Genomic DNA, 15,342 nt, shown 5'->3' on the forward strand with positions numbered 1-15,342 from the left:
TTTTTTTGTGATTTAAATAATACAGTGAAGACAAGGTTATTCCAGAAAATAGTTAATTGTGCTGCTTAAAACAACAACTGCAACCTAAATGGTTTTGGGTCTTTTATGCGTTTATGTAAATGTACGACATCTACTCTAGATGAAGTGTATTTACGTTGTGATTTAGTGTGGAATTTGTGTCTAGTGTGAATTAATTCATGTTTTGTTGTCAATGCATAGCTACCTGATCTATTGAAATTAGATCATTGAACAAAAAAAAATAGAATTTTAGAGAATAAAGAAAGCGGCAGAACTGTCAAGACAATTTTTGTGTCGTTGCTCATTATTACTTCAGGCCGACTCAGATTAAGTCTGAGGAGGGTAACATCAACAGTGAGGACAAACCCAGCCTGCCTCTCTCCCTCCACACGGAGTCCAAGCCTACAGTCACTGGGTCCTGATTGTGACAGTGGAGCCCAGTTTGCACTGCAGGATCCAGAGATGGCATCAGTGAAGCTGGAAGACTGCAGTCAAACACTGGAGCTGAATGTCATCATTAAAGATGAAGAAGAGGAGGAGAAGATTGGGAAATCTGTTTCTCATGGTAAGATCAGGTTCTATCTAACTAAATGTATGTTGTTCGTTCCAACTTCCCACTGTTCATGAAAAGTTGCAGTAGAACTGTTTCAATGAGAAGGTCATGTTATTTCATGCTACTGGATTAACATAAATGTACAGTACCAGTCAAAGGTTTGGACACACCTACTCATTCCAGGGTTTATCTTTATTTTGTTCTATTTTCTACATTGTAGAATAATAGTGAAGACATCAAAACTATGAAATAACTTTCAAGCAATGTATAAGAGTTATACTCCAGTCTAGTAGGTGGCGGTAGTGCAACATTTATTGGATGCCAACAGCCATTCAACATAATCGAAGAACTCACCTGTAATGTGCCACGTCTACCACAACCTTTCCTATCGTGTTAGTTATCACTACAGCATTTTAGGAAGCCATTGTTCAAAGTCTGTTCATACATACAGTACAATGGGAGGGGGTGTGGCATGCACAGGACCAGGAAGTTGATCTCAGACTTCTATTTAGGACTGGGATCCAAACCGGAGTTGACAGATTAACAGTGAGGACAAACCTAGCCTGCCTTTCTCCTTTCACACCGAGTCCAAGCCTACAGTTACTGGGTCCTGATTGTGACATTGGAGCCCAGTTTGCACCGCAAGATCCAAAGATGTCATCAGTGAAGCTGGAAGACTTCAGTCAAACACTGGAGCTGAACGTCAACATTAAAGATGAAGAAGAGGAGGAGAAGATTGGGAAATGTGTTAATCATGGTAAAAGCAGGCTCTATCTTCGTAAATTAGACCTCCATAATTTATGACCCAGTCTAATGCTGGGTTAAATTCTGCTTCTGTCGTGTGGGCGAGGGGTTTGCTGATGTTAATAACGTTGTGAACAGAGTGCCCCATGGTGGTGTTATGTTATGGGCAGGCATAAACTATGGTCAACGAACATGATTGCATTTTATCGATGGAAGTTTGAATGCACAAAAATACTTTGACGAGATTCTGAAGACCACTGTGAGGCCCATTTTTTTTATTTTTTTTTAAAGGTATTTGTGACCAAGAGATGCATATCTGCATTCCCGGTCGTGAAATCCAAAGATTTGCGCCTAATTCATTTCTTTCAATTGACCGATTTGCTCAAATGAACTGTAACTCAGTAAAATCAATGAAATTGTTGCATGTTGCTTTTATTTCGGTTCAGTATACAGTCTACTACTCAATGGGGTAAACATGAACGTCAACAACAAAGGGACACAGTGCCCTTCGCTTCCGCTTGACAAGCACTACTCTGGCAACCTAGTAGCCATGGCAACCTAGTATGAAGTAGCTACCTAGTAGCCATTTTCAAGGTGACAGCTGCACTTTTTTTAACCTTTATTTAACTAGGCACGTCAGTTAAGAAAAACTATCTTATTTACAATGACCGGCCAAACGTGGACGACGCTGGGCCAATTGTGCGCCGCCCAATAGGACTCCCAATCACAGCCGGTTGTGATACAGCCTGGATTCAAACCAGGGTTTCTGTAGTGACTCCTCTAGTACTCGAGATGCAGTGTCTTAGACCGCTGAGCCACTCGGGGGCCCAACGTACAGCACATGAAGCACACCATCAATCTTTTTTTTTTTTTTTTTAATAAAGAGTTGTCAGTTTTGTAGCTGAAACTGTACAATTATTAATTGTATATAATAATTATTAATTATTTTAATTTTTGGGGGGTTAATACATGATTCCTTATGTGTTATTTCATAGTTTTGATGTCTTCATTATACTACAATGCAGAAAATAGTAAAAATAAAGAAACCCTTGAATCAGTAGGTGTGTCCAAACGTTGACTGGTACTGTGTATATAGAATGTATAAGTCCCTAAACAGATAGACTTAAAAAGGGGCTATCACAAGTGTGCAAGTTTGAGCATGTGTCCATTAGGCCTATGGATTTTTTTATTTTTATCAGCATGAATTAGATTGAGCATTAAAAGCCCCACTTTTATTCCATAGGCTTGGATCCACACTATGCTGCTGTTGCAAGAGTGAATTTTTCACTGGCTGTCCACTGGTTTCAAAATCAATGATTGATAGGCAGCTTCAACTTCTTGAATTAAACCATTATTGGATTCAAATACACATTTAGATTTTTGAACAGACATCCTCAACAACCACAATCCGTAAGGTGCAAATAGCTAAATGAGAGAGCAGCAGTGTGATTCACATCAATGCGCTATGTAGATAACAATAATAAGTGATATCCGTATCACTGTAGACTACACCACTACTGTCATCCTTACCTCCAAGCTTTTATTCAAGTTGGATAATTTGGTGTGTCATCATAGTGGTCTCTGATTTGTGGTCAGACTCACTCAGGTGGAACAAATTTAAACATGCGCCTTTTTTCCAATGCTGATTTGAATGGCATTGAGAATTATTTTTATTTTTTTCCAGCAAAAATAATTTCAGAATTTTTAAAAGTAATCCTTGAAGTAATCCTCTAGTTTTTCAAAAGTATCGGTAATTTGATTACAATATTTTTGCTGGTAATTTATTGCAGTTACCGTTTTTTGTAATCCCTTTACATGTAACGGATAACATGTAATCTGTTAGTCCTCAACCCTGAATGTATGGTAGTTGTGTGGTAAGAAAAGGAAGAGAGAAACCCACCACAGTGCAATCAAACAGTCTAACCTATAGCACAGCGCTTTCGACTCAGTCTAACCTATAGCACAGCGCTTTCGATTCACTCCTTTCCACAAGCCCACTACTTTCCTTTCGACACACCCACTCGCTCATACTCCGGTCGGGTATTGAGATGCCGCTACCCCCTTCTCCTATTGGGCGAACCGCCGCTGCTCAACTGGGGACTTAAAAAAGACACCAATTTATTCACACGGGAGAGAATCTGACCTGGAGCTAAATGTAGTGCAATGATGCGAAAGCGTAAGAATGGCGCTTCAGAGATTTGTGTCCCGAGTGTACACCTCGAACAAAGATGTAAACATACAGTTGAAGTCAGAAGTTTACATCTACCTTAGCCAAATACATTTAAACTCAGTTTTTCACAATTCCTGACATTTAATCCTAGTAAAAATTCCCTGTTTTAGGTCAGTTAGGATCACCACTTTTATTTTAGGAATGTGAAATGTCATAATAATAGTAGAGAGAATGATTTATTTCAGCTTTTATTTCTTTCATCACATTCCCAGTGGGTCAGAAGTTTACATACACTCAATTAGTATTTGGTTGCATTGCCTTTAAATTGTTTAACTTGGGTCAAATGTTTTGTATAGCCTTCCACAAGCTTCCCACAATCAATTGGGTGAATTTTGGCCCATTCCACCTGACAGAGCTGGTGTAACTGAGTCAGGTTTGTAAGGCCTCCTTGCTCGCACACACTTTTTAATTTCTGCCCACAAATTTTCTATAGGATTGAGGTCAGGGCTTTGTGATGACCACTCCAATACCTTGACTTTGTTGTCCTTAAGCCATTTTGCCACAACTTTGGAAGTATGCTTGGGGTCATTGTCCATTTCGAAGACCCATTTGCAACCAAGCTTTAACTTCCTGACTGATGTCTTGAGATGTTGCTTCAATATACCCACATAATTCCCCTTCCTCATGATGCCATCTATTTTGTGAAGTGCACCAGTCCCTCCTGCAGCAAAGCACCCCCACAACATGATGCTGCCACCCCCGTTCTTCACGGTTGGGATGGTGTTCTTCGGCTTGCAAGCCTTCCCCTTTTTCCTCCAAACATAACAATGGTAATTATGGCCAAACAGTTATATTTTTGTTTCATCAGACCAGAGGACATTTCTCAAAAAAGTACAATCTTTTTTCCCATCTGCAGTTGAAAACCGTAGTCTGGCTTTTTTCTGGCAGTTTTGGGCCAGTGGCTTCTTCCTTGCTGAGCGGCCTTTCAGATTATTTCGATATAGGACTCGTTTTATTGTGGATATAGATACTTCTGTACCTGTTTACTCCAGCCTCTTCACAAGGTCCTTTGCTGTTGTTGTGGGATTGATTTGCACTTTTCGCACCAAAGTACGTTCATCTCTAGGAGACAGAACGGATCTCCTTCCTGAGCGGTATGACGGCTGCGTGGTCCCATGGTGTTTATACTTGCATACTATTGTTTATAAAGATGAATGTGGTACCTTCAGGCATTTGGAAATTGCTCCCAAGGATGAACCAGACTTGTGGAGGTCTACAAAAAAAAAATCTGAGGTCTTGGCTGATTTATTTTTATTTTCCCATGATGTCAAGCAAAGAGGCACTGAGTTTGAAGAGGTACTGAGTTTGAAGGCCTTGAAATACATCCACAGGTACACCTCCAATTGACTCAAATGTCAATTAGCCTATCAGAAGCTTCTAAAGCCATGACATAATTTTCTGGAATTTTCCAAGTTGTTTAAAGGCACAGTCAACTTAGTGGATGTAAACTTCTGACCCACTGGAATTGTGATACAGTGAGTAAAATAAATTAAATAATCTGTCTGTAAACAGTTGTTGGAAAAATTACCTGTCATTCACAAAGTAGATGTCCAAACTGACTTGCCAAAACTATAGTTTGTTAATAAGAAATTTGTGGAGTGGTTGAAAAACAAGTTTTAATGACTCCAACCTAAGTGTATAGAAACTTCCGACTTCAACTGTACCTTTTGTCTCCTGAATACAAACTGAGTAATCATATTTATAGGTCTACATGCTCTCTTGAGAACCTTGATGATCCTGAAATGGAGGTTGAGCCAGTCCAGGATTAAGTGGGCCTACCTGCGGTAGACAGGTGTAGTCAGTGGTGGAAAAAGTACCCAATTGAGATACTTGAGTAAAAGTAAAGATGCCTTCATAGAAAATGACTCAAGTGAAAGTCACCCAGTAAAATAGTACTTGAGTAAAAGTATTTGGTTTTAAATATACATTTACATTTACATTTTAGTCATTTAGCAGACGCTCTTATCCAGAGCGACTTACAGTAGAGTGCATACATTTTATTACATTTATATACTATATATAAATATATATAGTAGGATATATAGGTTGGACTATATATACAATATACTTAAGTATCAGAAGTAAAAGTACAAGTGTAAATTATTTTAAATTCCTTATTAGGCCAACCAGGCCTCATGTTCTTGTTTATTTAATTTTTTTACAGATAGCCTGGGTCACGCTTAAACACTTGGACATCCATTTACAAACAAAGCATGTGTTCAGTGAGTCTGTCAGATCAGAGGCAGCAGGGATGACCAGGGATGTTCTCTTGATAAGTGTGGGAATTAGACCATTTTCCTGTCCTGCTAAACATTCAAAATGTAATGAGTACTTTTGGGTGTCAGGGAAAATGTATGGAGTAAAAAGTACCTAATTTTCTTAAGTGTAGTGAAGTAAAAGTTGTAAAAAAAATAAAATACTTTACACCACAGGGTGTAGTTGAGACTTCAAACGTTTGCCCTGAGAAACCTACCAGAGATGATTTTGGACAGGTAGGAGTGAGACTTTTAGAAGGCGTCGATTCTTGCTTTTTGGCCCACCCATACGTTTTGTCAAGTTGGGTAAAAAACAAACTGGGAATGGTTATATCTGTGTTACAAAGTCTCGAAGTGGAATTGTTTAGATTTTTTTGCTTATCCACCGCCCAGAGGAAGTGGGTGCTTCAAGTCACGCGACCCGGGTCTCAACCTGTGGTGTGCTTTACTCTCCGGAGTAGGGCCCTGCTCAAAGGGGTGATCAGTGGGTTAGAGGGGGATCAAATGAAAAGGAATATTCCTAGTGTTTGTGTTGCCAGCTGTTTGGTAAGACGTAGACCCGGTGGCAATGGTGAGACTCAGAAAAGCATGTCTGTCTTGTTGAGCTTTGACAGAGTTGCTACCTGATAAGGTCAGGTTAGATTAGGTATTCCGTGAGGGCCTATGTTCTGAATCTGCTCCGCTACGGTGCTTTAGGTGCCAAGGATTTGGACATGTTGCAGCAGTGTGTAGAAGAGGGATCCCACGATGTGAGGAAAGTGCAGGAGGGCAAAGTCAGAGGGAGTGTACAGTTGGGATACAGAAAGCACTGTGTGTCAACAGTGAGGTTGCCAATGCAGCTGAGGATCTGAAATGCCTTGTGAGGAAGACAGGTTGAAATTGTCAGTTTAAGTGGGGCAGAACGTTTCCTATGCCGAGACAATAAAGAGAGTAGATGGTAGCCCAAGGGCAACGGAGCCTCCCAGTGAGTAGGTCTGAAGAGAGAAAGATCCCGAGAGGATGAGCTTTAGTAAGGTTGGACATGTTGCGTTTATAGCCATGGTGATGAACTGCACTGCACAGGTGGAGTGGAAATCACAGAAGGTACATGTGATAGTTGCAGCAGCAGAGGAATATTTGAGTGTGAGATTTTAGTAAAGAAGATCTACAGTCGGTTTTGAGGGAAGGGGTTCCATCCTCCAAGGCGGACAGCCTGTTGTAGGATCATTTAGGGCTAAAGTGGTGGGTTCTGGGGGATAGTGTATAGGTGCAGGAAAAGATGGTGCAATTTTAAGATTTTCACATTCTCCTTTCACACACAGTATGCACATACATTTATACTGACTACACACCCGCACACCCACTCACATACAAGCTGCTGCTATTCTCTTTATCTTATCCTGTTGCCCAGGCCACTTACCTCTATACATATCTACCGCCATCACTCCAGTATCCCTGCACATCTAAATAAGGTATTGGAACTGACTTTTTAACTATTTGCTGTATTTATAGTATGCTTACTTATTTGTGTATTTCCTATTCTTATTTCTTGTGTGTTTTTTTCTAGTAATATATGCTTATTGATAATTGCATTATTTGGTTTTGAGTTTGCAAGAAAGGAATTTCACTGTGCTTGTGACATTACAACTTAACTTAAAACATCTTTGGTTGTAGTGGGGGAACAAGAAGTTCCGGAACTAGAACTGTGTTGTCAAGATACCTTTTGTGTCCGTTTTTAAATGTATTACTACAGGTATGTAATTGCACGTTTTAAACTGTCTAATATCAAAATAACATGTCATAACGTGCTAGGTAAGAGATTATCACGTTTGGTAAAGGTTTTGTGTTATTTGGCTTCAAACCGAGTGAGAGGAAAACGTGACTAAAAACAATTTATAAGTCGATAGCTAGAGACTTTGGGTTTGTCTGAGTCAATGAACATAGATTATGAAATTACCTTTGAAATAAATTATTTATTTGCGATTTCTGAGCTCCTTTTACATGTTATTGGTTTTGTGTAAAATTCGCGAGCTTGTAAAATGGCGGCACCAGCTCTGTCAGCGTCAACGGACTTCAGTGCAGGCAGTGCAGATGCACCGTAGAGCAATTTTTTTTTTTTATATATTTATATTTTTTATATTTATATTTTTTATATATATATATGCACCAGAGAGCAACAATTTCACTTGCCATACGGTTGTGAGGCTGAATACAATGTTTATCTTTTATTTTTGTAATTTTTTTTTACATGTGTAATAATATTCAGACACATTGTATTTCACATTATAGATAGAAACAATCGTTTTTTTGTGGGTGAAATAATACAGTGAAGACGACGTTATTCAAGAAAATTGTTCATAGTGCTTCCTCAAACACTGCAACGTTAATGGCTTGAGTAATTTATGCATTTATGTAAATGTAGGAAATCTACTATAGCTTAAGTGCACTTACGTTGTGTAATTTAAAGTGTGCACTCGTCTAATGTAAATTAATGTTTTGTTGTCAATGCATAGCAACCTGATTTATTGAAATAAGATAATTGAAGAAGTAAAAAACTACATATTTTTAAGAGAATAAAGTAAGTGCCAGAACTGTCAAGACTAACTTTTGTGTCCGTTTCTCTTTGTTAATACAGGCCAACTCGGATTGAGTCTGAGGCCGGTAACATCAACAGTGAGGACAGACCCAGCCTGCCTCTCTCCTTCCACACTGAGTAGAAACCTACTGTCACTGGGTCCTGATTGTGACAGTGGAGCCCAGTTTGCACTGGAGGTTCCAGAGATGGCATCAGTGAAGCTGGAAGACTGCAGTCAAACACTGGAGCTGAATGTCAACATTAAAGATGAAGAAGAGGAGGAGAAGATTGGGAAATCTCTTTCTCATGGTAAGAGCAGGTTTTATCTAAGTTTGTTGTTCGTTCCAACTTCCCACTGTTCATGAAAAGTTGCTGTAGAACGGTTTCATGATGAACAGTTTCATTGAGAAGGTAGATGTTATTTCATGCTACTGAGACTTGCATGTTTTGACACCAGTATTGTCAGCATTTGTTTTATTCACTGGGCTATCTGGAGTGATCAGAGAGTAGACTAAAGAAGTGAAGTAGACAAACTGACAGTGTTTTAAAGTTCTGAGTGTAGTAACCCTTTTGTACCTTTTTTAGCTTTCAAGTCTTATCGACTTTTAGAGTTGTTTTATTCCCCTGTATTGTACAGCCTACTGATATGAATAAATATAGTGAATTTGGAAGGTATTCAGATCCTTTGACTTTTACCACATGTTGTTATGTTACAGCCATATTCTGAAATTGATTCAATTGTCCCCCCCTCCATGAATCTACATGCAATATCCTATAATGACAAAACAAAAACACAGGTTTTGATACATTTTTGAAAATGTGTATATGTGCAAATGTGATTTCAGCTTTTATATACACTGCTCAAAAAAATAAAGGGAACACTTAAACAACACAATGTAACTCCAAGTCAATCACACTTCTGTGAAATCAAACTGTCCACTTAGGAAGCAACACTGATTGACAATAAATTGCACATGCTGTTGTGCAAATGGAATAGACAAAAGGTGGAAATTATAGGCAATTAGCAAGACACCCCCCAAAACAGGAGTGATTCTGCAGGTGGTGACCACAGACCACTTCTCAGTTCCTATGCTTCCTGGCTGATGTTTTGGTCACTTTTGAATGCTGGCGGTGCTCTCACTCTAGTGGTGGCATGAGACGGAGTCTACAACCCACACAAGTGGCTCAGGTAGTGCAGTTCATCCAGGATGGCACATCAATGCGAACTGTGGCAAAAAGGTTTGCTGTGTCTGTCAGCGTAGTGTCCAGAGCATGCAGGCGCTACCAGGAGACAGGTATATTATATATTATTATATATTATATATATATATATATATATATATTATCATTCTGGGGAGTTCTGGGGAGTTTCTGCGTTATATATATATAATATATAACTATTCACACCCTTTACTCAGTACTTGGTTGAATCACCTTTGGCAGTGATTACAGTCTAGAGTCTTCTTGGGGATGATGCTACAACCTTGGCACACCTGTATTTTGGGAGTTTCTCCAATTATTCTCTGCTGATCCTCTCAAGCTCTGTCAGGTTGGATGGGGAGCATCGCTGCACAGCTATTTTCAGGTTTCTACAGAAAATTTAGATCAAGTTCAAGTCCGGGTTCTGGCTGGGCCACTCAATGACATTCGGAGACTTGTCCCGAAGCCACTCCTGCGTTGTCTTGGCTGTTGTCCTGTTGGAAGGTGAACTTTCTCCCCAGTCAGAGGTCCTGAGCACACTGGAACAGGTTTTCATCAAGGATCTCTCTGTACTTTGTTATTTTCACCTTTCCCTTGAGCCTAACTAGTCTCCCAGTCCCTGCTGCTGAAAAACCTCCCCACAGCATGATGCTGACACCACCATGCTTCACCGTAGGGATGGTGCCAGGTTTCTTTCAGATGCGATGCTTGGCATTTAGGCCAAAGAGTTCAACCTTGGTTTTATCAGACCAGAGAATCTTGTTTCTCATGGTCAGAGTCCTTTAGGTGCCTTTTGGCAAACTCCAAGCGGGCTGTCATGTGCCTTTTACTAAGTAGTTGCTTCCGTCTGGCCACTCTACAATAAAGGACTGACTGGTGGAGTGCTGCAGAGATGGTTGTCCTGCTAGAAGGTTCTCCCATTTCCACAGAGGAACTCTAGAGCACTGTCAGAGTGACCATCGGGTTCTTGGCCACCTCCCTGACCAAGGCCCTTCTCCCCCGATTGCTCAGTTTAGCCGGGCGGCCAGCTCTAGGAATAGTCTTGGTGGTTCCAAACTTCTTCCATTTAAGAATGATGGAGGCCAGTGTGTTCTTGGGGACCTTCAATGCTGCAGAAATATTTTGGTACCCTTCCCCAGATCTGTGCCTCGAAACAATCCTGTCTCGGAGCTCTACGGTCAATTCCTTCAACCTCATGGCTTAGTTTTTGCTCTGACATGCACTGTCAACTGTGGGACCTTTTTATATAGAAAGGTGTGTGCCTATCCAAATCATGTCCAATCAATTGGATTTACCACAGGTGGATTCCAGTTGTAGAAACATCTCAAGGATGATAAATGGGAACAGGATGCACCAGAACTCAATTGAGTCTCATAGCAAAGGGTCTGAATAATTATGTAAATAAGGATTGAATTTTTTTAACATTTTTTTTAAACATTTGCAAACATTTCAAAAAGCCTGTTTTTAGCTTTGTCATTATGGGGTATTGTGTGTAGATTTGTAAAAAAAAAAAAATAAAGATCCATTTTAGAATAAGGCTGTAACATAACAATGTGGAAAAAGAGAAGAGGTCTGAATACTTTTCGAATGCACTGTATGTCACCCGGTACAGCCAGAAGAGGACTGGCCACCCCTCAGACTGGTTCCTCTCTAGGTTGCTTCCTAGTGTTCCTGCGTTCTGGGGAGTTTCTTAGCCATTGTGCTTATATGCATTGCTTGCTTATTGGTGTTTTAAGATGGAGTTCTGTATAAGCACTTTGTGTCAACTGCTAATGTAAAAAGTGCATCAAATGTATTTGCTTGACATGTACAATGAATGTACAAAACATTAGGAACACCTTCCAAATGTTGAGTTGCACCCCCCTTTTGCCCTCGGCGTGAATTCGTTGGGGCATGGAATCTACAAGGCGTGGAAAGCTTTCCACAGGGATGATGGCGCATGTTGACTCCAATGCTTCCCAGTTGTTTCAAGTTGGCTAAATGTCCTTTGGGTGGTGGACCATTCTTCACACACACAGGAAACTGTTGCGCATGGATTAAGCCAGAAGCATTGCATTTATTAACACAAACCGGTGCGCCTGGCACCTACTACCATACCCCGTTAAAAGGCACTTCAATATTTTGTCTTGCCCATTCACCCTCTGAATGGCACACGTACACAATCCATGTCACAATTGTATCAAGCCGTAAAAATCCTTTAATTTGTTTCTTCATCTACACTGATTGAAGTGGATTTAACAAGTGACATCAATAAGGGATCACAGCTTTAACATGGTCAGTCTGTCATGGAAAGAGCAGGTGTTCCTAATGTTTTGACTCTCAGTGTGTATCACACCAACTGATTGGTTTTTCTGTTGTTCACACAGGAGACCATGTTGAGACATTCTCTTCATCCAGAGAGCAACAGCAGGAAGATCACAGAGCTAAGAGGTCTCACCACTGCCCACATTGTGAGGAGATTTTCCCAATTCTATCAAAGCTAAAAATACACCTAAAAATACACACAGAAGAAAATCTGTATTCCTGCACTGACTGTGGGAAGAGTTTCACAACATCAAGGGCTCTGACAGTTCATCAGAGAGTACACACAGGAGAGAAGCCTTACTCCTGCTTTGACTGTGGGGAGAGTTTCTCCCAACAGAGCAACTTAAAAAAACACCAACGTATACATACAGGAGAGAAGCCTTACTCTTGCTCGGCCTGTGGGAGGAATTTCTCTCAACAGAGCAACTTCAAAAAACACCAACGTATACACACAGGAGAGAAGCCTTACTCCTGCTCTGACTGTGGAAAAGGCTTCACAACATCAACTGAGCTAACAGTTCATCAGAGAACACACACAGGAGAGAAGCCTTACTTCTGCTCTGACTGTGGAAAGAGTTTCTCCCGATTGGATACCTTAAAAGTACATGAACGTGTACATACAGGAGAGAAGCCATACTCCTGCTCTGACTGTGGAAAATGCTTCACAACATCATCTGAGCTAACAGTTCATCAGAGAACACACACAGGAGAGAAGCCTTACTTCTGCTCTGACTGTGGAAAAAGTTTCTCCCAATTGGAGAAGTTAAAATGTCACCAGCAAATACATACAGACCAAAAGTCTTACTTCTGCTCCGACTGTGGGAAGAGTTTCACCCGATTGGATACCTTAAAATGTCACCAGCGTATACATACAGGAGAGAAGCCTTACTTCTGCTCTGATTGTGGGAAGAGTTTCACCCGATTGGATACCTTAAAATGTCACCAGCGTATACATACAGGAGAGAAGCCTTTCTCCTGCTCTGGTTGTGGGAATAGTTTTTCTGATCCGAGCAGCTTAACAACACACCAGCGTATACATACAGGAGAGAAGCCTCATCAGTTCTCTCAGACAAGCTAAGATTAAAGTCACCATCACTTCCTTCTCATCTCATAAATTAAGTGGTAACAGTGAATTTGATAACATTTAAGAAAGAGTAAACCACTATTGGGATCCTACTGTTTCTCACTGTAAGAGAATTGTGCAGTGGAAAGGGAGTGTTGTAGAATGTTAGCTTCTCGTTAATTTACTGATCAGTGTGCACCTTGTCAGTTTAAAAAATATATATTTGATTTATTTTTTAGCTTTTACTCTGAAGTTATTGAGAGTATCTTGAATTTGCCCTTAGGGTTGAATGCCCTCTGAGGCTTCTCACATTGTAACAATGGAGTCTGATGGCTGACTGGGTGGTACTGCATCCCTCTGCAGTTTTCTGTGGGAATGAGCTGGTAGACAACATGTATCAGATGGAGATGGTGTGATGATCAGTGTAGATTCAACATGTATCAGATAGAGATGGTGTGATCAGTTTTCTGTGGGAATGAGTTAGTAGACACAACATGTATCAGATAGAGATGGTGTGATGATCCGTTCTGTGAGAATGAGTTAGTAGATACAACATGTATCAGATAGAGATGATGTGATGATCAGTGTTCTGTGGGAATGAGCTAGTAGATACAACATGTATCAGATTGAGATGGTGTGATGATCCGTTCTGTGGGAATGAGTTAGTAGATACAACATGTATCAGATAGAGATGGTGTGATGATCAGTTTTCTGTGAGAATGAGTTAGTAGATACAACATGTATCAGATAGAGATGGTGTGATGATCAGTTTTCTGTGAGAATGAGTTAGTAGATACAACATGTATCAGATAGAGATGATGTGATGATCAGTTTTCTGTGGGAATGAGTTAGTAGACACAACATGTATCAGATAGAGATGATGTGATGATCAGTTTTCTGTGGGAATGAGTTAGTAGATACAACATGTATCAGATAGAGATGGTGTGATGATCAGTTTTCTGTGGGAATGAGTTAGTAGATACAACATGTATCAGATAGAGATGGTGTGATGATCAGTTTTCTGTGGGAATGAGTTAGTAGATACAACATGTATCAGATAGAGATGGTGTGATGATCAGTTTTCTGTGGGAATGAGTTAGTAGATACAACATGTATCAGATAGAGATGGTGTGATGATCAGTTTTCTGTGGGAATGAGTTAGTAGATACAACATGTATCAGATAGAGATGGTGTGATGATCAGTTTTCTGTGGGAATGAGTTAGTAGATACAACATGTATCAGATAGAGATGGTGTGATGATCAGTTTTCTGTGAGAATGAGTTAGTAGATACAACATGTATCAGATAGAGATGGTGTGATGATCAGTTTTCTGTGGGAATGAGTTAGTAGATACAACATGTATCAGATAGAGATGGTGTGATGATCAGTTTTCTGTGGGAATGAGTTAGTAGATACAACATGTATCAGATAGAGATGGTGTGATCAGTTTTCATCATTAGTTTGTGTGGATAATTTTTTTTACTACTAAGTAACTTTTGTTTAATGATACACATACTTTGAAATGACTACGTGTTTATTAAATTGTCTTACATTCAATGACGAAAATAATAAATCTAGTATTTGGTTGACTGCATTGAACTTGATGTGCTAATTAAAAATACATATTATACATGAATTTGTACTGGTCAAACTTATACAGACAATGCAATGTTTTTGTTTAATTGATGTCATTCAAACTAATTTAAATGTCTATGTATCTACTCAATACATGTCACTACACCTCTACATGCCAATTAGCTAGCCGCCAGTATGTTCTACAAAACATACAAATAATGTTTTGCAGTATAAAGGACATGTTTTTCATATTTAAATAGAATAACATTTTATTTTGTCAATGTATAATTATAATGTGTTTTCTATGGTGTCAAAGTCCAGGGACAATATTACTACCACAATTCAAGTATGACCTTTTAATATTGGCGAATGGAATCAGAGAGGAAGCTTCCAGAGTGGAAGAGCTGAGAACTCTCCTGTGACGGCCCACATCTACCACAACCTTTCCTATTGTGTTAGTAAGCACCACACCATTTTAGGAAGCCATTATTCAAAATGTGTTCATACACACAGTAACAATGCGAGGGGGTGTGGCATGCACAGGGGAGGACCAGGAGGTTTATCTCAGACTTCTATTTAGAACTGGGATCCTACCCAGAGTTTCCAGGTTGACAGTGAGGACAAACCCAGCCTACCTCTCTCATCCAAACCTCAGTCACTGGGTCCTTATTGTGACTGGCACCCAGCACCTCTACTTCCTGTGGCTATGGTAATGATTATAACGTTTTCTCATGAGCATAGCAGGTATCCATGGTAGTGTTTGTTATGGCATCAGCATAACAGGTATTTCATATTAATAACACCCTAATATTCAGTTGCACCTTTTTTGCCCTCAGAGCAGCCTC

The 15,342-nt window shown here is 39.9% G+C and overlaps 2 protein-coding genes across 3 annotated transcripts in view; both read left to right on the forward strand.

Moving 5' to 3' along the window:
- Positions 1-421: 421 nt before the first annotated feature.
- LOC129860165 (zinc finger protein 883-like) overlaps positions 422-15,342 on the forward strand; it is a 57,739-nt gene continuing 42,818 nt past the window's right edge. The window contains exon 1 of the mRNA XM_055930526.1: positions 422-583. Coding sequence (XP_055786501.1) covers positions 481-583 — 103 coding nt within the window. The 5' untranslated portion in view covers positions 422-480. The remainder of the gene's footprint in view (positions 584-15,342) is intronic.
- On the forward strand, positions 927-14,552 carry LOC129860178 (gastrula zinc finger protein XlCGF17.1-like). 2 transcript variants are annotated; one of them, XM_055930555.1, is made up of 3 exons: positions 927-1,328; positions 8,415-8,663; positions 11,921-14,552. In XM_055930555.1, exons 1-3 carry the CDS (start codon positions 1,226-1,228, stop codon positions 12,934-12,936), a joined length of 1,368 nt encoding a protein of 455 aa, XP_055786530.1. In that variant the 5' UTR covers positions 927-1,225; the 3' UTR covers positions 12,937-14,552. The 2 variants fall into 2 exon arrangements, with proteins under 2 accessions (XP_055786530.1, XP_055786531.1); XM_055930556.1 differs by lacking the exon at positions 927-1,328 and adding an exon at positions 3,047-7,532.

Source organism: Salvelinus fontinalis, chromosome 7 (assembly GCF_029448725.1).
Source record: "Salvelinus fontinalis isolate EN_2023a chromosome 7, ASM2944872v1, whole genome shotgun sequence".
In the NCBI taxonomy this organism is placed as follows: domain Eukaryota; kingdom Metazoa; phylum Chordata; class Actinopteri; order Salmoniformes; family Salmonidae; genus Salvelinus; species Salvelinus fontinalis.

Bases quoted from the DNA above. Each gene is read 5' to 3' on its own strand.
- LOC129860178 (XM_055930555.1), top strand. From the start codon at position 1,226: ATGTCATCAGTGAAGCTGGAAGACTTCAGTCAAACACTGGAGCTGAAC. The intron at 1,329-8,414 runs GTAAAAGCAGGC...TTGTTAATACAG, and splicing joins TGGGAAATGTGTTAATCATG to GCCAACTCGGATTGAGTCTG. The intron at 8,664-11,920 runs GTAAGAGCAGGT...TTGTTCACACAG, and splicing joins TGGGAAATCTCTTTCTCATG to GAGACCATGTTGAGACATTC.